This window comes from Theropithecus gelada, chromosome 20, assembly GCF_003255815.1.
Source record: "Theropithecus gelada isolate Dixy chromosome 20, Tgel_1.0, whole genome shotgun sequence".
In the NCBI taxonomy this organism is placed as follows: domain Eukaryota; kingdom Metazoa; phylum Chordata; class Mammalia; order Primates; family Cercopithecidae; genus Theropithecus; species Theropithecus gelada.
Genome location: NC_037688.1, coordinates 32,028,935 through 32,044,490, shown reverse-complemented (window position 1 = coordinate 32,044,490; position 15,556 = coordinate 32,028,935). Strand labels below are relative to the sequence as shown.

At 44.5% G+C, this 15,556-nt stretch overlaps 1 protein-coding gene across 2 annotated transcripts in view; it reads left to right on the top strand.

Annotated features, from left to right (window-relative positions):
* The window catches only part of GLG1 (golgi glycoprotein 1), a 160,666-nt gene that overhangs the window by 133,948 nt on the left and 11,162 nt on the right, over positions 1-15,556 (top strand). For both annotated transcript variants that reach the window (XM_025371482.1, XM_025371483.1), the window contains 10 exons: positions 393-530; positions 3,534-3,620; positions 5,016-5,078; positions 6,151-6,264; positions 7,242-7,330; positions 8,903-9,020; positions 10,105-10,197; positions 12,144-12,281; positions 14,481-14,604; positions 15,326-15,468. In XM_025371482.1, the coding sequence (XP_025227267.1) occupies positions 393-530; positions 3,534-3,620; positions 5,016-5,078; positions 6,151-6,264; positions 7,242-7,330; positions 8,903-9,020; positions 10,105-10,197; positions 12,144-12,281; positions 14,481-14,604; positions 15,326-15,468 (1,107 nt within the window). The remainder of the gene's footprint in view (positions 1-392; positions 531-3,533; positions 3,621-5,015; positions 5,079-6,150; positions 6,265-7,241; positions 7,331-8,902; positions 9,021-10,104; positions 10,198-12,143; positions 12,282-14,480; positions 14,605-15,325; positions 15,469-15,556) is intronic.

Here is a 15,556-nt window from a genome sequence, read left to right as displayed (position 1 = left end):
GCAATCTCGGCTCACCACAACCTCCACCTCCTGGGTTCAAGCGATTCTTCTGCCTCAACCTCCCGAGTAGCTGGGATTACAGGCATGTGCCACTATGCCTGGCTGATTTCATATTTTTAGTAGAGGTGAGGTTTCTCCATGTTAGGCTGGTCTCAAACTCCTGACCTCAGGTGATCCACCCGCCTCAGCCTCCCAAAGTGCTGGGATTACAGGTGTGAGCCACTGCACCTGGCCACAACATTTAATTTTTTTTCTGAAAGATATTTGAGGTATAAAATTTGGAAGATAAAATTCAGGGTTATTTGTTAGTTTTCTCATAACTGGTTTATCTCATATCTTTGTGTTTTTGTTTTGTTACCTTTCAAGTATTTAGCTCATTTTTTCTCTTGCAGCTCTCACGGGAGTGCCGAGCTGAAGTTCAAAGGATCCTACACCAGCGTGCCATGGACGTCAAGCTGGATCCTGCCCTCCAGGATAAGTGCCTGATTGATCTGGGAAAATGGTGCAGTGAGAAAACAGAGACTGGACAGGTAGATGACATCGCTTTCTGTTTATCTTACAATAATGATGATGTTAATGTTTAACGTTTTATGCAGAGTACAAACACCATAAAATCCATCTCTTACAGACATGATTTGTTGTATTATTCAATATTTTCTCTGGAAGACATTCTTAGGAAAATTTTCTCTCTGGTCTTTGTATCAGGAATAGTTGGCAGTGAGTTTGTCTTTGCATTATGGTTATTGTATTTTGTAATTGATTATTTTTCCTCTTCCTATTGCTTCTTAAAACTTCTAGAGCCAAAGGTATGGCCTGCCTCTTCCAGGTACATAAGATTCCATGGTAGGCATTTTTGTAGTAAGCTTACTGTTGGCTCCATTTCACATCCTCTTAACGTATTTTTTTGTTGTTGTTTCTCATCTTTATTCATTTTACTCACTTTTAATTCATTTTCTCCATTAAGTCCTTTTGAGATAAGCAGGGTGTAAATCTGTGCATATGTGAGTACTGGTCTGCATGAATAGTGGGCATGCCCTAGAACAGTCCCACAAAACATTTAGAAATGGAAGTTTTTCTCACCTGTTTGACAAATTGAAGCTCAGAGAAGTTAAGTGTATATATTTCCTTACCTAAAATTCAGTTCATTATATAGCCTCTCCATCTAGGAAGCAGAGGGAAGGAGCAGCTCCCAAGAATTCCCTGCATGCTGTGACTGGCTCCTTAGGACTGTGTCCCAGTTTAAGGGAAAGAAGGAAAGATGCTTGACTGCAGGTTATATGGGAAGCTAGCTGTCTTCCATCTGAATGCAGGATACTCAGCAGTAGGAATAGCTGCGTGTTTAAAGCCACGTAAATACTCAAGGAGTGAACTCAGGTTTCCGGGTTCCATTTGTACCACTACAAAACCCCCTCTGGAAGTACAGTATGAAAAAGTCACACATGCAGGAATTGGACATTTTAAAGGAGAAACGTGGTTGCCTACTCAGGTCTGTTGAGCATAGGACTATCATGTTCGGCAGTCTGTTTCCTGAGCCTGCTACAATTCTGTTGGGTATATTGTTAGAAAATGCTTATAGTTGCCCAATGAACCTAGGGATATGGTGATTTGGAATCCCAGCAAATAGTTTCCTTTAGAACCCCCAGTAAAGTAAACTTTAGAAAGCTGCACTACATTGCAGCCCATCATGAAGAAGCTAAACTTAAGAATTCTTTTTTTTGGCCGGGCGCGGTGGCTCAAGCCTGTAATCCCAGCACTTTGGGAGGCCGAGACGGGCGGATCACAAGGTCAGGAGATCGAGACCATCCTGGCTAGCACGGTGAAACCCCGTCTCTACTAAAAAATACAAAAAAAAAAAAACTAGCCGGGCGAGGGGGCGGCGCCTGTAGTCCCAGCTACTCGGGAGGCTGAGGCAGGAGAATGGCGTGAACCCGGGAGGCGGAGCTTGCAGTGAGCTGTGATCCGGCCACTGCACTCCAGCCTGGGCGACAGAGCGAGACTCCGTCTCAAAAAAAAAAAAAAAGAATTCCTTTTTTTTTAGACAGAGTTCTCGGCTCACTGCAACCTCTGCCTCCCAGGTTCAAGCAATTCTCGGGCCCCAGACTCCTGAGTAGCTGGGATTACAGGCACCTGCCACCACACCCACCTGATTTTTTGTATTTTAGTAGAGACAGGGTTTCACCGTGTTGCCCAGGCTGGTCTCGAACTCCTGAGCTCAGGCAATCCACCCGTCTCGGCCTCCCAAAGTGCTAGGATTACAGGTGTGAGCCACTGCGACCAGCCAGGATTCTATTAATAGGATCTTTCTTTTAGCCATTTATTTTACTCCCAAAAGTTTGGTGTATTTTCCTTTAGCTTTTCTTTTTCTTCTTCTTCCATTCTGGCTGTTGTGTAATTCCTTCAACTCTTCTTTTCCCCTTACATTCTAATTCTGAAACAGAGAGATTCTTGCATAATAGTAAGTTAAACTTGATCCTTTAAACAGCGCACTTTTCTGAGAAATAGCTGTTGATACGCTTTGTGAAAGTGAGCTGATATTATACTTGAAACCTCTAAACCTGTAAACCTCTAGAAGGCATAGTAATAGACTAATGCTACGGACAGCTCCAGTTTGGTTTCCAAAGCCCAGACAAGATAGCTTTTAGCTACCCAAACCCTAGTGTGTTCACTTGTTTTTCTTCAGAGGACCCTTTTGACGTATACTGGAGTTAGAATCCCAGATCTGACTTGCAGGAGCTATCAGTTCTATCCCGTGTTCCAGACCCCTCGTCCCCAATTACTTTGCCAATAAAGAGTCTTAAAATAATCTGTGCTCTTCACTGTGAATTTGTCTGATGATCATTATTAAAGTGCATATTTAAAATGCGAGGTGACAAATTATCAAAGCACAGATTAAAAATGGAATCAAGGCCTGATAAGGTTTTTAGACTTTGGGGACAATTGAAGATTGATTCTCCTTGCACTTGTAGATTTGGCCTTCTGAGGGATGTGCATGGCTTTTTTTTTTTTTTTTGAGATGGAGTTTCAGTCTTGCTGCCCAGGCTAGAGTGCAGTGGCACGATCTTGGCTTACTGCAGCCTCCACCTCTTGGGTTCAAGCGATTCTCCTGCCTTAGTCTCCTGAGTAGCTGGGATTACAGGCGCTTGCCACCACACCCGGCTAATTTTTGGATTTTTAGTAGGGAAGGGGTTTCACCGTGTTGGCCAGGCTTGTCCCGAACTCCTGACCCCAAGTGATCCACCCACTTCAGCCTCCCAAAGTGCTGGGATCACAGGCGTGAGCCACTGTCCCCAGCCTTTGCATGGCTCTTGTACCCAGTTGGCCCTCATAACCAACCTGCTACATCAAGTAATTACCTTTTCAACAATCTTAGTCTGGGGAATTAAGCAAAACTTTTGTGTCCTGTTCAGTGAGGTAGTTTTAAAAAGAAGAGAAAGGAGGACCACTGAAAAGGGAAGTGTCATGACACTGATATCCCCTTCCCTTGTTCGTGTATGTGACTGATAAATGCCAGTGGCTTGCCTTTATATTTGCAGGAGCTGGAGTGCCTCCAGGACCATCTGGATGACTTGGTGGTGGAGTGTAGAGATATAGTTGGCAACCTCACTGAGTTAGAATCAGAGGTAAGTGGTATGCAGCTTACTCATTAGAGGAAAGTGGCTGCCAGCATCCTGGCCTTTTTCGTTTGGTTCTTCTGTTTCTAGACTCCTGAGAGTGCAGATTCTCTGTCAATAAAAAGAAACCTGATCAGATTCTCCATATTAACTTTGTAAAGAAGTATATTGTGTTGTTTTGTGAGCCCGTTCCCTCGTTTCTCTAGAACAACACTCTATATAGCCCTTTGGTTTTCTTCATAAATTAGATTTATCATAGTCATTACACTTGCCTCTGTTTCCCCCTTAAGATAGCAGCTGTGTGGTGGTGGCTCACGCCTGTAATCCCAGCACTTTGGGAGGCCAAGGCGGGCGGATCACAAGGTCAAGAGATTGAGATCATCCTGGCCAACATGGTGAAACCCCGTCTCTACTAAAAATATAAAATTTAGCTGGGCATGGTGGCACACACCTGTAGTGCCAGGTACTTGGGAGGCTGAGGCAGGAGAATCACTTGAACTCAGGAGGGGGAGCTTGCAGTGAGCCGAGATTGTGTCATTGCACTCCCGCCTGGGCCACAGAGCCAGACTCTGTCTCTACAAAAAAAAAAAAAAAAAAGGGATTAGAAACCCTCATAAAGCACTGGGATGTTATTTAGAAATACAGAGGAGGGCAGCTAAAAATGTTAAAATTATTTTGTGGGGCCAGAAATCAGAGAAGTGGGGAACTATCATTTTGTCTTAAACCTTTTAGTACTCTATTTGAATTGTCAAAATTGGCATTACGTAAAATTACATTTCTCAACCAGTTCTTTTTTGCTTTCTAGTTTTCAGAAGTTCATTGCCTTCTCTCATTTTGTCATCTCCTCTCACATTCTTATTGTCATCATGGACTTGTAAGAGCAGTCTGAGTGTATAGCTCTTTAAAGGAAGGTGTTTTTTCAGGAGCTAGTGTTGCACGCATTTCTCTGTTTAAAGGCATTATTAGTATGTGTTCCCCAGAAACAGTGGTTTGGCATCTGCTTTGAGGGCAGTGCTGTGGCTTATGAGCTTATAAACTGAAAATGGATATCAGTTACCCCTGTTTTCATTTTGAACTGCTTAGCATTTTGGGAAAATCTCCAAAGGCTTTGCATACTCTAATGTTCTTGCCACATGGGTTTTTACCTTACTTTTCTTAATTCTGCCTTCTCATTTGTTCAGGCCAAAAGGGAATATGCCTCTAAAAATTTGCCTTTCAAAGTATAACAGAGGAGCAGTTCCATATTTATTCTGGGGCTATCTACTTCAAATACTAGAATCGTTTCCAAAAGTATATATTAGATTATTTGCCCATCAGATATTACTGATTCAGAAAGAGAAACTGCTCCTCCTCCACCTCAGCTGTTTCTAAAGCAGAAGCATTAATATATGTAATCTTCTACAGGATATTCAAATAGAAGCCTTGCTGATGAGAGCCTGTGAGCCCATAATTCAGAACTTTTGCCACGTAAGTGATGTCTGGAGGGGCAAGGTTAAAAACAGAAACAAATTCACAGGGACTCTGCCCTGAGTATCTCGGACTCATCTCTGTCTTCAGCATGTATTACTCTTGAGTGTTAGCCAGCTTTGACAAGTTAAAATTAAAAATGTAAACAGGCCGGGTATGGTGGCCGATACCTGTAATCCCAGCACTTTGAAGCCAAGGAGGGTGGATCAGTTGAGCCCAGGATTTCAAGACCGGCCTGGGCAACTTGGCAAAACTCTGTCTCTACTAAAAATAGAAAAAATTAGCTGGGCGTGGTGGTACACACCTGTACTTCCAGTTACCCAGGGAGCAGAGGTGGGAGGATCACTTGAGCTCAGGAGGTCGAGGCTACAGTGAGCCGTGATTGTGCCACTGCACTCCAGTCTGGGCAACAGAGTGAGACCCTGTCTGAAAGAAAAAAGAAAAAGTAAACAAGATCAAGAGAGAGGTGCCACCATCCTGGAACCTGTGTTTGATTAACTTTTGTGGGTAAAAGCAGGTTTGCGGCTAGCAGCAGTTACTGAGTTGCCCTTTTTAAGAAGAGATGGAACAGGGAAGCCCCCATTAGTGTAGCAGGGTTGATTCCAGTACATCAGCCTAGGAATTGTTAGCATCAGCCCAGGAATTGTTAGCAGTAATAGTGGCTCCTCCTTCCAACTGTCTCCTAGTACCTCAATATTGAGTGAATTCTGATTATTTTATACTCATTTACTGAACTACTTAAATTGTGGGAGTGAAACATACCCAGGAACCTTTAGGATCTGACAGTTGGGAGGCTATGTTAGATATTATCCCAAAAGCCAGCTGCTTTTGGGAAAGTGAAAAAAAAAGCATATATTCTTATCTCATTTGGAGCACAGTGCTGTGTCAGTTTTATGCCACTGAATGTATACCATTGTGATTCCTCACACTTATTTTGATTACGATTTATGGTGTGTCTTTTTTTTGTGAGGGCTCCTAGAATCAACCCTGCTTGCGTTTATTTCAGACTGGGCTACAAGTTTTGTTCATTAATTGTTACCAATGAAGTGTAAATGCATGCTGTCTTCCCCAGGATGTGGCAGATAACCAGATAGACTCTGGGGACCTAATGGAGTGTCTGATCCAGAACAAACACCAGAAGGACATGAATGAGAAGTGTGCCATCGGAGTCACCCACTTCCAGCTGGTCAGTGACACCTGGCTGCCGATTTCCCATCATAGCTGCCTGGATGGTGACTGAATCCCTTCCTTTTTTGGAACATCAGAGCACCTCTGATGTTCTGTTAAAAATTTTTTTCCAGCCAGGCACGGTGGCTCATGCCTGTAATCCCAGCACTTTGGGAGGCTGAGGTGGATGGATCACTTGAGGCCAGGAGTTCGAGACCAATCTGTGCAACATGGTGAAACTCCATCTCTACTGAAAATACAAAATTAGCCAGGCATGGTGGCACGCACCTGTAATCCCAGCTGTTTGAAAGGCTGAGGCAGGAGAATTGCTTGAACCTGGGAGGCGGAGGTTGTAGTGAGCTGAGATCACTGCAGTCCAATCTGGGCAACAAAGCAAGCTTCCATCTCAACAGCAACAACAAAAAAATCATTTTTTCCAGCCAGGCGTGGTTGGCTCACGCCTGTAATTTCAGCACTTTGGGAGGCTGAGGCAGGCTGATCACCTGAGGTCAGGAACTCAAGACCAGCCTGGCCAAGATGGTGAAACCCCGTCTCTACAAAAAATACAAAATTAGCCAGGCATGATGGTGGGTGCCTGTAATCCCAGCTACTCAGAAGGCTGAGGCAGGAGAATCGCTTGAACCCGGGAAGCAGAGGTTGCAGTGAGCTGAGATCACATGACTGCACTCCAGCCTGGATGACAAGAGAGAGGCTCTGTTTAAAAAAAAAAAAAAAAAAATTTTTTTTTTCTTCAAATATATGTCCTATTTTTATTTAGGATAGATGGAAGGAAGGAAGGAGGGAGGGAGGGAGGGAAGAAGGGAGGGAGAGAGGGAGGCCTGTTGTCCGGGGAGTACTGGAGAGATGAGCAGGTCGTGATGTCTCAGGTGTGGGGCAAGCCATGCAGGGTCTTGTGAGAGCTGTATGAAAAAGTGTCCCCTACCACTACTGACCACAAGTTGCCACCAAACTTCTGACTTTCTCTTCACCTTTCAGGTGCAGATGAAGGATTTTCGGTTTTCTTACAAGTTTAAAATGGCCTGCAAGGAGGACGTGTTGAAGCTTTGCCCAAACATAAAAAAGAAGTATGTAGCTTGTAGTTGTTTCATTCCACCTTCCCGAAGTCCCTCTTAGCTCCAGGATGAGTATGCGAGATGTCAGGCAGCCCTGCTGCTGCCTGGTGGGGTTAGCCCTGGAGGCCTCCTGCATCTCTCCTTTGATAGCATGACAAACACTCGGACTGTCTGCACAGAGCATCTGGCGATGGTAGTTCTCACCTGGAGGTCCCATTGGCTAAAGGAGCATTTTTAATTTTTAATTTTTCCGGTTAAGCCATCTAACTGATGAAGTAGGGCTGGATTGTGTACTTAGAGAAGCAGGGTGCAGTGTGAGTGAAAGAGGTGAACTGACTTCTTCCCTGCATCGTCCCGTTATGTCATCTTGTCTAAGATGGAGCAGTTTTTGTATTGGGTTAGATATTTAGTGAAGAAACAGAATCTTTATTCATTTAAGAATTAAGTCTTGGCCGGGCGCGGTGGCTCAAGCCTGTAATCCCAGCACTTTGGGAGGCCGAGATGGGCGGATCACGAGGTCAGGAGATCGAGACCATCCTGGCGAACACAGTGAAACCCCGTCTCTACTAAGAAATACAAAAAATAGCCGGGCGAGATGGCGGGCGCCTGTAGTCCCAGCTACTCGGGAGGCTGAGGCAGGAGAATGGCATGAACCCGGGAGGCAGAGCTTGCAGTGAGCTGAGATCCGGCCACTGCACTCCAGCCTGGGCTACAGAGCGAGACTCCGTCTCAAAAAAAAAAAAAAAAAAAAAGAATTAAGTCTTGGGCCGGGTGCGGTGGCTCAAGCCTGTAATCCCAGCACTTTAGGAGGCCGAGACAGGCGGATCACGAGGTCAGGAGATCGAGACCATCCTGGCTAACACGGTGAAACCCCGTCTCTACTAAAAAAATACAAAAAAACTAGCCGGGCGAGGTGGCGGGCGCCTGTAGTCCCAGCTACTCGGGAGGCTGAGGCAGGAGAATGGCGTGAACCCGGGAGGCAGAGCTTGCAGTGAGCCGAGATCCCGCCACTGCACTCCAGCCTGGGCGACAGAGCAAGACTCCGTCTCAAAAAAAAAAAAAAAAAAGAAAGAAAGAATTAAGTGTTAATGAGGAAACTGATAAGCTTTTTCAGCGTGGTTGTCCAAATTCTTCCATGTTGCTCTTTGAAAGGGACATTTCTAGAGCACTTGCCCTCATATAAACCAAATTCCCAGTTTTCTCAGGTTTCTCTACCTTTCAGGAGTGAGTTTCACAGTAGATCAAAGGTACAGTCCTAGAGTTAAGAGCAGCATTCCTCTGTGGTCACATGTTTTTAACACACATATTGAACTGTCCTTGCACACATGTGCCCTGTCTGGCTTCCCCTTCCGTCAGGAATGTAGTCAGTCTTCACGCTGCTGCCTGCCTTTCATGACACCCACAGTCAAATTGCAGCTTTTAGCACCCTCGGAAAAAAAAACAGTGAGCCTTACAGGAAAGACATTCCCCAGAAGGGCATCTTGAATTTTTAATGGTATGACCACCACCCCCCGCAGCCTGGCTGTCAGGCCATCTGCCCTCGTGAGGCTCCAGCCAGCCTCAAGCTTCTCCTTTCACCTGCAGGGTGGACGTGGTGATCTGCCTGAGCACGACCGTGCGCAACGACACTCTGCAGGAAGCCAAGGAGCACAGGGTGTCCCTGAAGTGCCGCAGGCAGCTCCGCGTGGAGGAGCTGGAGATGGTAATGCCTCCCAGCCTCTGCTCCCAGAAACCACAGTGGGTCAGGGCTTGGAAAGCTGGGGAGAGGCTAGGGCAAAGGGGAGGCATTTTATCCACTACTGTGATGGTTAAGACTTGAATTCCTGTGCAAAAGTTTTACCATACGACCATTAGCTTCCTGTGTCATTCTTTTGATTTTGAATGATAAAACCTTTCTTCCCACATATAACTGGAAGTCCAGCTGTAAGACAGGCTCTAACTAAGCATGTGATCCAATAACTGGATCAGTAATGTCCTCAGGGGCTGGGCGCGGTGGCTCATGCAGGTAATCCAAGCACTTTGGGAGGCCAAGGCAGGTGGATCACTTGAGGTCAGCAGTTCAGAATCAGCCTGGCCAACGTGATGAAACCCTGCCTGTACTAAAAGAGACAGGCCAGCAAGGTGGCTCATGCCTGTAATCCCAGCACTTTGGGAGGCCAATGTCATCGAATCACTTGAGGTCAGAAGTTCAAGACCAGCCTGGCCAACATGGCGAAACCCCATCTCTACTAAAAATACAAAACTCAGCCAGCTATGGTGGCACATACCTGTAATCCCAGCTACTTGGAAGACTGAGGCAGGAGAATCTCTTAAACCCGGGAGATGGAAGTTGCAGTGAGCCGAGATGGTGCCACTGCACTCCAGCCTGGGTGACAGAGCGAGATTCTGTCTCAGAAAAAACAAGAGAGACTTATTTCAAGCTGAAAGATTTGGTTCCCTAACTTTGAGCCTAGCTCTTTCATTAAAGTAATAATAAAAGTATAACTCTACATTTATTGATGGTTTTGACTTTCCAAAGTAATTTTCACATCTCAGCAGTCCTGTGAAGGACTAGATCAGGTGTTTCAGGGTAGACTTGGCATTCCATTTTGCAAAGAAGGTCCAAGGCCATGTAGCTAGTTGGTGACAGAATTGAAAGTAAAGCCTGATTCTCTTGCTGCAAGGCCGCTTTGCTGTGTAGAAGCCAGAGTCACTAGACAAGATGCAATCAACAAATAAGTCTATAGAACATTTGACATCTCCAGCCTAACTCAGACTCACCTTTCCATGCTGGCTCCCTCATGTAGACGGAGGACATCCGCCTGGAGCCAGACCTATATGAAGCCTGCAAGAGTGACATCAAAAACTACTGTTCCACTGTGCAATATGGCAACGCTCAGGTAACTTTTTGCTTTTTTTTTTTAATTGTGAAAGTAATGTGAAGGTAACATTTAATCTTTTCTCAAAAGCTGGTGCCCATAAGAAGGTAACATTTTAGTCATTATTTTTTGCTGGTGAGACAGGACCCATCTCATCCCTTCCAACCTAATCATCCCTTCTTAAGCTACATCAGGCTGCGTTTCCCTGAGTTCTTCACCTGCACTCCTCACTAATTCATTTTCTTCCCTCTTTCAGGTTACCTCATTCTTCCCTACCTTGTCTGCCTGGTAAACTCCTAATGATCCTTCAGATGCCTCCTCTGTACCATTCTCAATGCTCTGCACCTCCAAAATTCACTGTTTCTTCACTGTGTTCCCATTGCACAGAAGTTCTTAACTAGACGTCACATCAGAATCACCTAGGATACTTTTTTTTTTAAATGCACAGAAACAGGACCCTATCCAGAATTGCCAGGAGTGAAGTACAAACAAGTGATTTTTAAAAAAATGTTCTCCTTATTACTCAGCTACCTCTTCTAGTTAAGGGCATTGCCATAGGGCTTCATCCTTTGAGATAATTACTTCATCGTCCTCTTGTATCATACTATTGCTGGTGCAAAGTCTGATGTCAGTCTGAGTCTCATTGCTTTGTGGTTAATCTATTTCTGATAGGTTTTAGAGTCTTCTCTTTATCTGTAATGGTCTGTAATTTCAGTGTGATGTAATTAGGTATGCTTTTTGTTTTGTGTGTGTTTCCGGTTGGCTCTTTCAGTCTCACAATCTGTGTCTTCCTTCAGTTCTGGGACATTTTCAATCATTGCTCTTTCACATATTGCTTTCCCTTTCCTTCCTTCTGGAACTCCTTTTAGACAATTGGAGCATCTGAGTCCATCTTCCATGTCTCTTTAACTTTTTCTTTGGTACTTTTCATTTCTTTGTAGTACATTTTAGGTAATTCCTCAGTTCTCTTTCCCAGCATATAATTTATTCTTCAGCTCTGTCCATTCTACTCTAGAGAGGCCACCAGTCAAGTTTTGTTTTTCATTTCCTAGCTTTCTCATTGCTTCTTTTCATAACTACCTGTTCTTGATTCTTATTTACTGTTGTCTTCTGTGTTGTTCTGAGGATTTTTAATGTATTTTAAAATTCTGTTTTGATTGCTCTATTACCCCTTGCCCTCAGTTTTTGACTCCTTAGTTCATTTTATTTATCATCTTTCTTATGATATTAGTGTTCCTCAACTAGTTAGTGATTATTGGCCATGCCTTGAGGATTTCCCAGAAGTCTTATGGCTTCCTACTATAGCCCCAGCTGCTGCACCTTCCCATCTGCTTTCCTTCTTTTCATGATATCTAAAGGTTTAGGGAAGGGAAGATTTCAGGATATACTTAATTCACTGTCTTAAAATTCATCTCATGACACTTTATGCTTTTGTATTTTGAGTGATAGCTCATCTTTTTTTAATCATAGTTACTTGTTTACATAAGTTTGCCATGTGTAACTGTGATTTTATCAGGCTGAGAATTGGGTCTGATTCATATCTAGCATCCAGTAGTCTTTCTCAGGTGGTAAATAGTGGATTGAATTGAACCTCCTGGTTTGTGCCCACTGTCTAGTTGGAGCTGTTGGCTCCGGGAAAATGCAGAGAGCCTATTGTGTGCTCCAGAGGGAATCTGGACAAGGAGCAGCTCTGGAAGGCAGAAGAAACCAGAAATGCTGGCTGTGTTTCTTTTCCATTAGACTCCAGCACAGCCTGCCAGTCATCCTGAGTTTTTATCTAGTTGGATTTGCTGTCAGCTGTAAGGTTGTAAATCCTTATCTTTGGTGAGGAAATCCTGATTCCTATTGCCTGGGAATGAGAAATGGATAGAGAAATGGGAGGCACACTGGAACCGAATACTTAATTAGAACACATGGATGAGCAGTCCCTGACATCTCTTAACTTGACTGTAACTCTTTTGCCATAGATTATTGAATGTCTGAAAGAAAACAAGAAGCAGCTAAGCACCCGCTGCCACCAGAAAGTATTTAAGCTGCAGGAGACAGAGATGATGGACCCAGAGCTAGACTATACCCTCATGAGGGTCTGCAAGCAGATGATAAAGGTGAGGGGCTGACACCAAAAGCCAGGCACGGGTAAATAGCAAAACAACAAGGCACAAGCAATGGCAGGCTCAGCTTTCTCAAAGCGTGGTCCCTAGACGAGCAGCAGCAGCACCCCCTGGGAGCCTGTGGGTTCCTGGGCCCCCCTCCAGATCTGCTGAATCAGAAACTCTCGGATTAGAGCACGAAGCCCGTCTTAACAGCCTCCCCAGGGGATTCTGATGCAGGCTCAAGTTTGGAAACCACAGAGCTGGGATAACTGACCTCACTTTGACCTGAAGCACAAGTAAATGGATGTGCAATAAATAAATGATTGGTTTTGAGGACAGTTAATGGTAGCTATACTGAGAAAGTCACCATCTAGTGTCCTGATCATCCATCTGCCACTTTCAGAAGATTTTTCTGTTCTACGGGTTGTTTTGCTTCATTCTCTCCTCCAGCAGATGTTCCCTGCAGCAGGGCTGACCTAAGTACCTAGATGTCCATTCCTTGATCTCGCCACACGTACACTAAACTCAAGGTTGGCCGGGCACGGTGGTTCACACCTGTAATCCCAGCACTTTCAGAGGCCGAGGCAGGAGGATCACCTGAGGTCAGGAGTTCGAGACCAGCCTGGCCAACATGGTGAAACCCCATCTCTACTAAAAATACAAAAATTAGCCGGGTGTGGTGGCTCATGCCTGTAGTCCCAGCTACTCAGGAGGCTGAGGCAGGAGAATCACTGGAACCCAGGAGGCGGAGGCTATAGTGAGCCAGATCACACCTGCACTCCAGCCTGAGCGACAGAGCAAGACTCTGTCTCAAAAAAGAAAAAAAATATTTTTTTAAAAAGCTTAAACTAAAGGTTCTAGCTCCTTTATTTCAGCTTTCCTTTAAAATAAAATGCTGCTTTTTACACTATCAAATAAATTCCAGAGAGAATTTTGAAAGTTACGGTGTCAGTCTTTTTAATTGGCCTGATGAAATTGAGTCATATGTAGAAATGGAAATGTCAGGCTCTGATCTGAAAGAGCTTTGGAAAATTTTCTAAAAGTCAGTGAGCAATCCATGTCTCCATAACAAGATGTCAGCAGATTATAATCACACACTTAGAGAACTAGAAACAGAACTAGGAAGAGAGGCTCAATGCTCAAGTGTCTCAACCAGAGTGTATCAGACACTGTGACACTTGAAGACATGTGGATTAGCAGAACAGAGATGGAGTTTATTACTAGTACAAAACTGATCCCTGACTTAAAGGACAACAGTAAGTGTACACTACAGGACCCTAGCCCTTTACTGCTTGGTAGGATTAGAACCCTTTAGTTAAGATGAACCAAATGGGTCCTTACCCCACATCCTTGTTCACATTGGTTAGTGGAGAATTCCTAGGTTTTCCCACTGGAGTTGGGTAGATAGGGCTTGAGGGCTGCACAGCCACCTGCTACAGTGTTATATTCATGCTTAAACAATAAGTAAGTTCCTGAGATGCCATCTAACTTTACATCACCCACTAGATAGGAAACCAATCCTGTGTAAGAACCAGTGAGGCAATAGAAAGAAATGTGAGAAATAGTAGAGAATAAGGAAGAAAGGGGAAGTTGGGGTGGGGTGCATATTCAGGCCTAGGTGCTCCTCTTGTACCACATGATGCCTTCAGGCTGCTGCTTTTGTCAGCTTTCAGATAGATGTTAAGGGTGATCACAGGCTGGTCCAAGTGCAGTGCTATTTACAACTAATTGATCACAGCTACTTACAGATTTATTTGTTCTTCTACACTCCCATTGCTTCACTTGACTTAGCCTTAAAAAAAAAAAAAAAAAAGTGGCCAGGTGCAGTGGCTCACTCCTGTAATCCCAGCACTTTGGGAGGCTGAGGCGGGTGGATCACCTGATATCAGGAGTTCAAGACCAGCCTGGCCAACATGGTGAAACCTCGTCTCTACTAAAAAAAAAAAAATACAAAAATGACCTGAGTGTGGTGACGCATGCCTATCATCCCCGCTGCTCGGGAGGCTGACTCGGGAGGCTGAGGCAGGAGAATCGCTTGAACTTGGAAGGCAGAGGTTGTAGTAAGCCGAGATTGTGCCACTGCACTCCAGCCTGGGTGACACCGCGAGACTCTTTGTCTCCAGAAAAAAAAAAAAAAAAAAAAAAAGTGGTCACAGATGGAGTTAATCGCCACATTTGGATAGCTGTTTGTATAAAACTGTTTCTTTGCAGAGGTTCTGTCCAGAAGCAGATTCTAAAACCATGTTACAGTGCCTGAAGCAAAATAAAAACAGTGAACTGATGGATCCAAAGTGCAAACAGATGATAACGAAGCGCCAGATCACCCAGAACACAGGTAAGACCTCGGCTTGGCCCTCCGGGCCCCGTGGAGCATCTGGAATTCAGTGGCCACAGAGTGATCCAGTCAAACTCCCAGGGCTTTGTTGCCTGGGGATTTTAAGGGAGGAGTCTGTAAGCAGGAGGACTTCCGCCTTTGAGGAGCATCCAGAAAAAAGGAGGGAGAGTCAGGGGAGAGAGGAGGCCACAAGAACCAGAAAACTGCCCTTGAAGAACGTTTAGAAGGAATCAGGGCCGGCATTCCTTGGAAAGAAAAATCTAGAAATTCAATAAAACTTCATGAGTGTGCCAGGAGAATGTACGGGTAATCTGGTTTGGAACAGAGACATTTCAGCTCTGGGTTGGAAGACCTCGTAACTTAATGGTCACAGTGAGTTGGATATTGTATTTCTTTCTCAGTGTTCTCAAAAATATCTGTTATGGGGAAGGTTGCTGATGTCCCCTTGATTTTTCTGAGGACTCCTTAGAGTATTGGAGTCCCCACAAAACCCCCGCAGAGTAGAAAGATTCCTGAGGACCTCCAGAAGTACTCGTTAACTAAGTCATATTGCTGATTAGAAACCGGGTAGTGAGAGCTCAGTAAATGTTTATTGAATAGACAAATCCATGGTTGTAGTCATGATCCTTGATATAATATGCTCCCTTTAGGAAGGTGGATATCTTAAAATGTGTGAATCAGGTGGAATGTTTTGTCACATGCTGACTGCTTTCTGCTGTAGATTACCGCTTAAACCCCATGCTAAGAAAAGCCTGTAAAGCTGACATTCCTAAATTCTGTCACGGTATCCTGACTAAGGCCAAGGATGATTCAGAATTAGAAGGACAAGTCATCTCTTGCCTCAAGCTGAGATATGCTGACCAGGTAAACGGGCCTGGGCTCTCCACAAAGGTGTATTTATGGAGCCTCTGGGAATTTTCTCTTTTGAAATCCCTAGCTTGCTCGCCTTTTC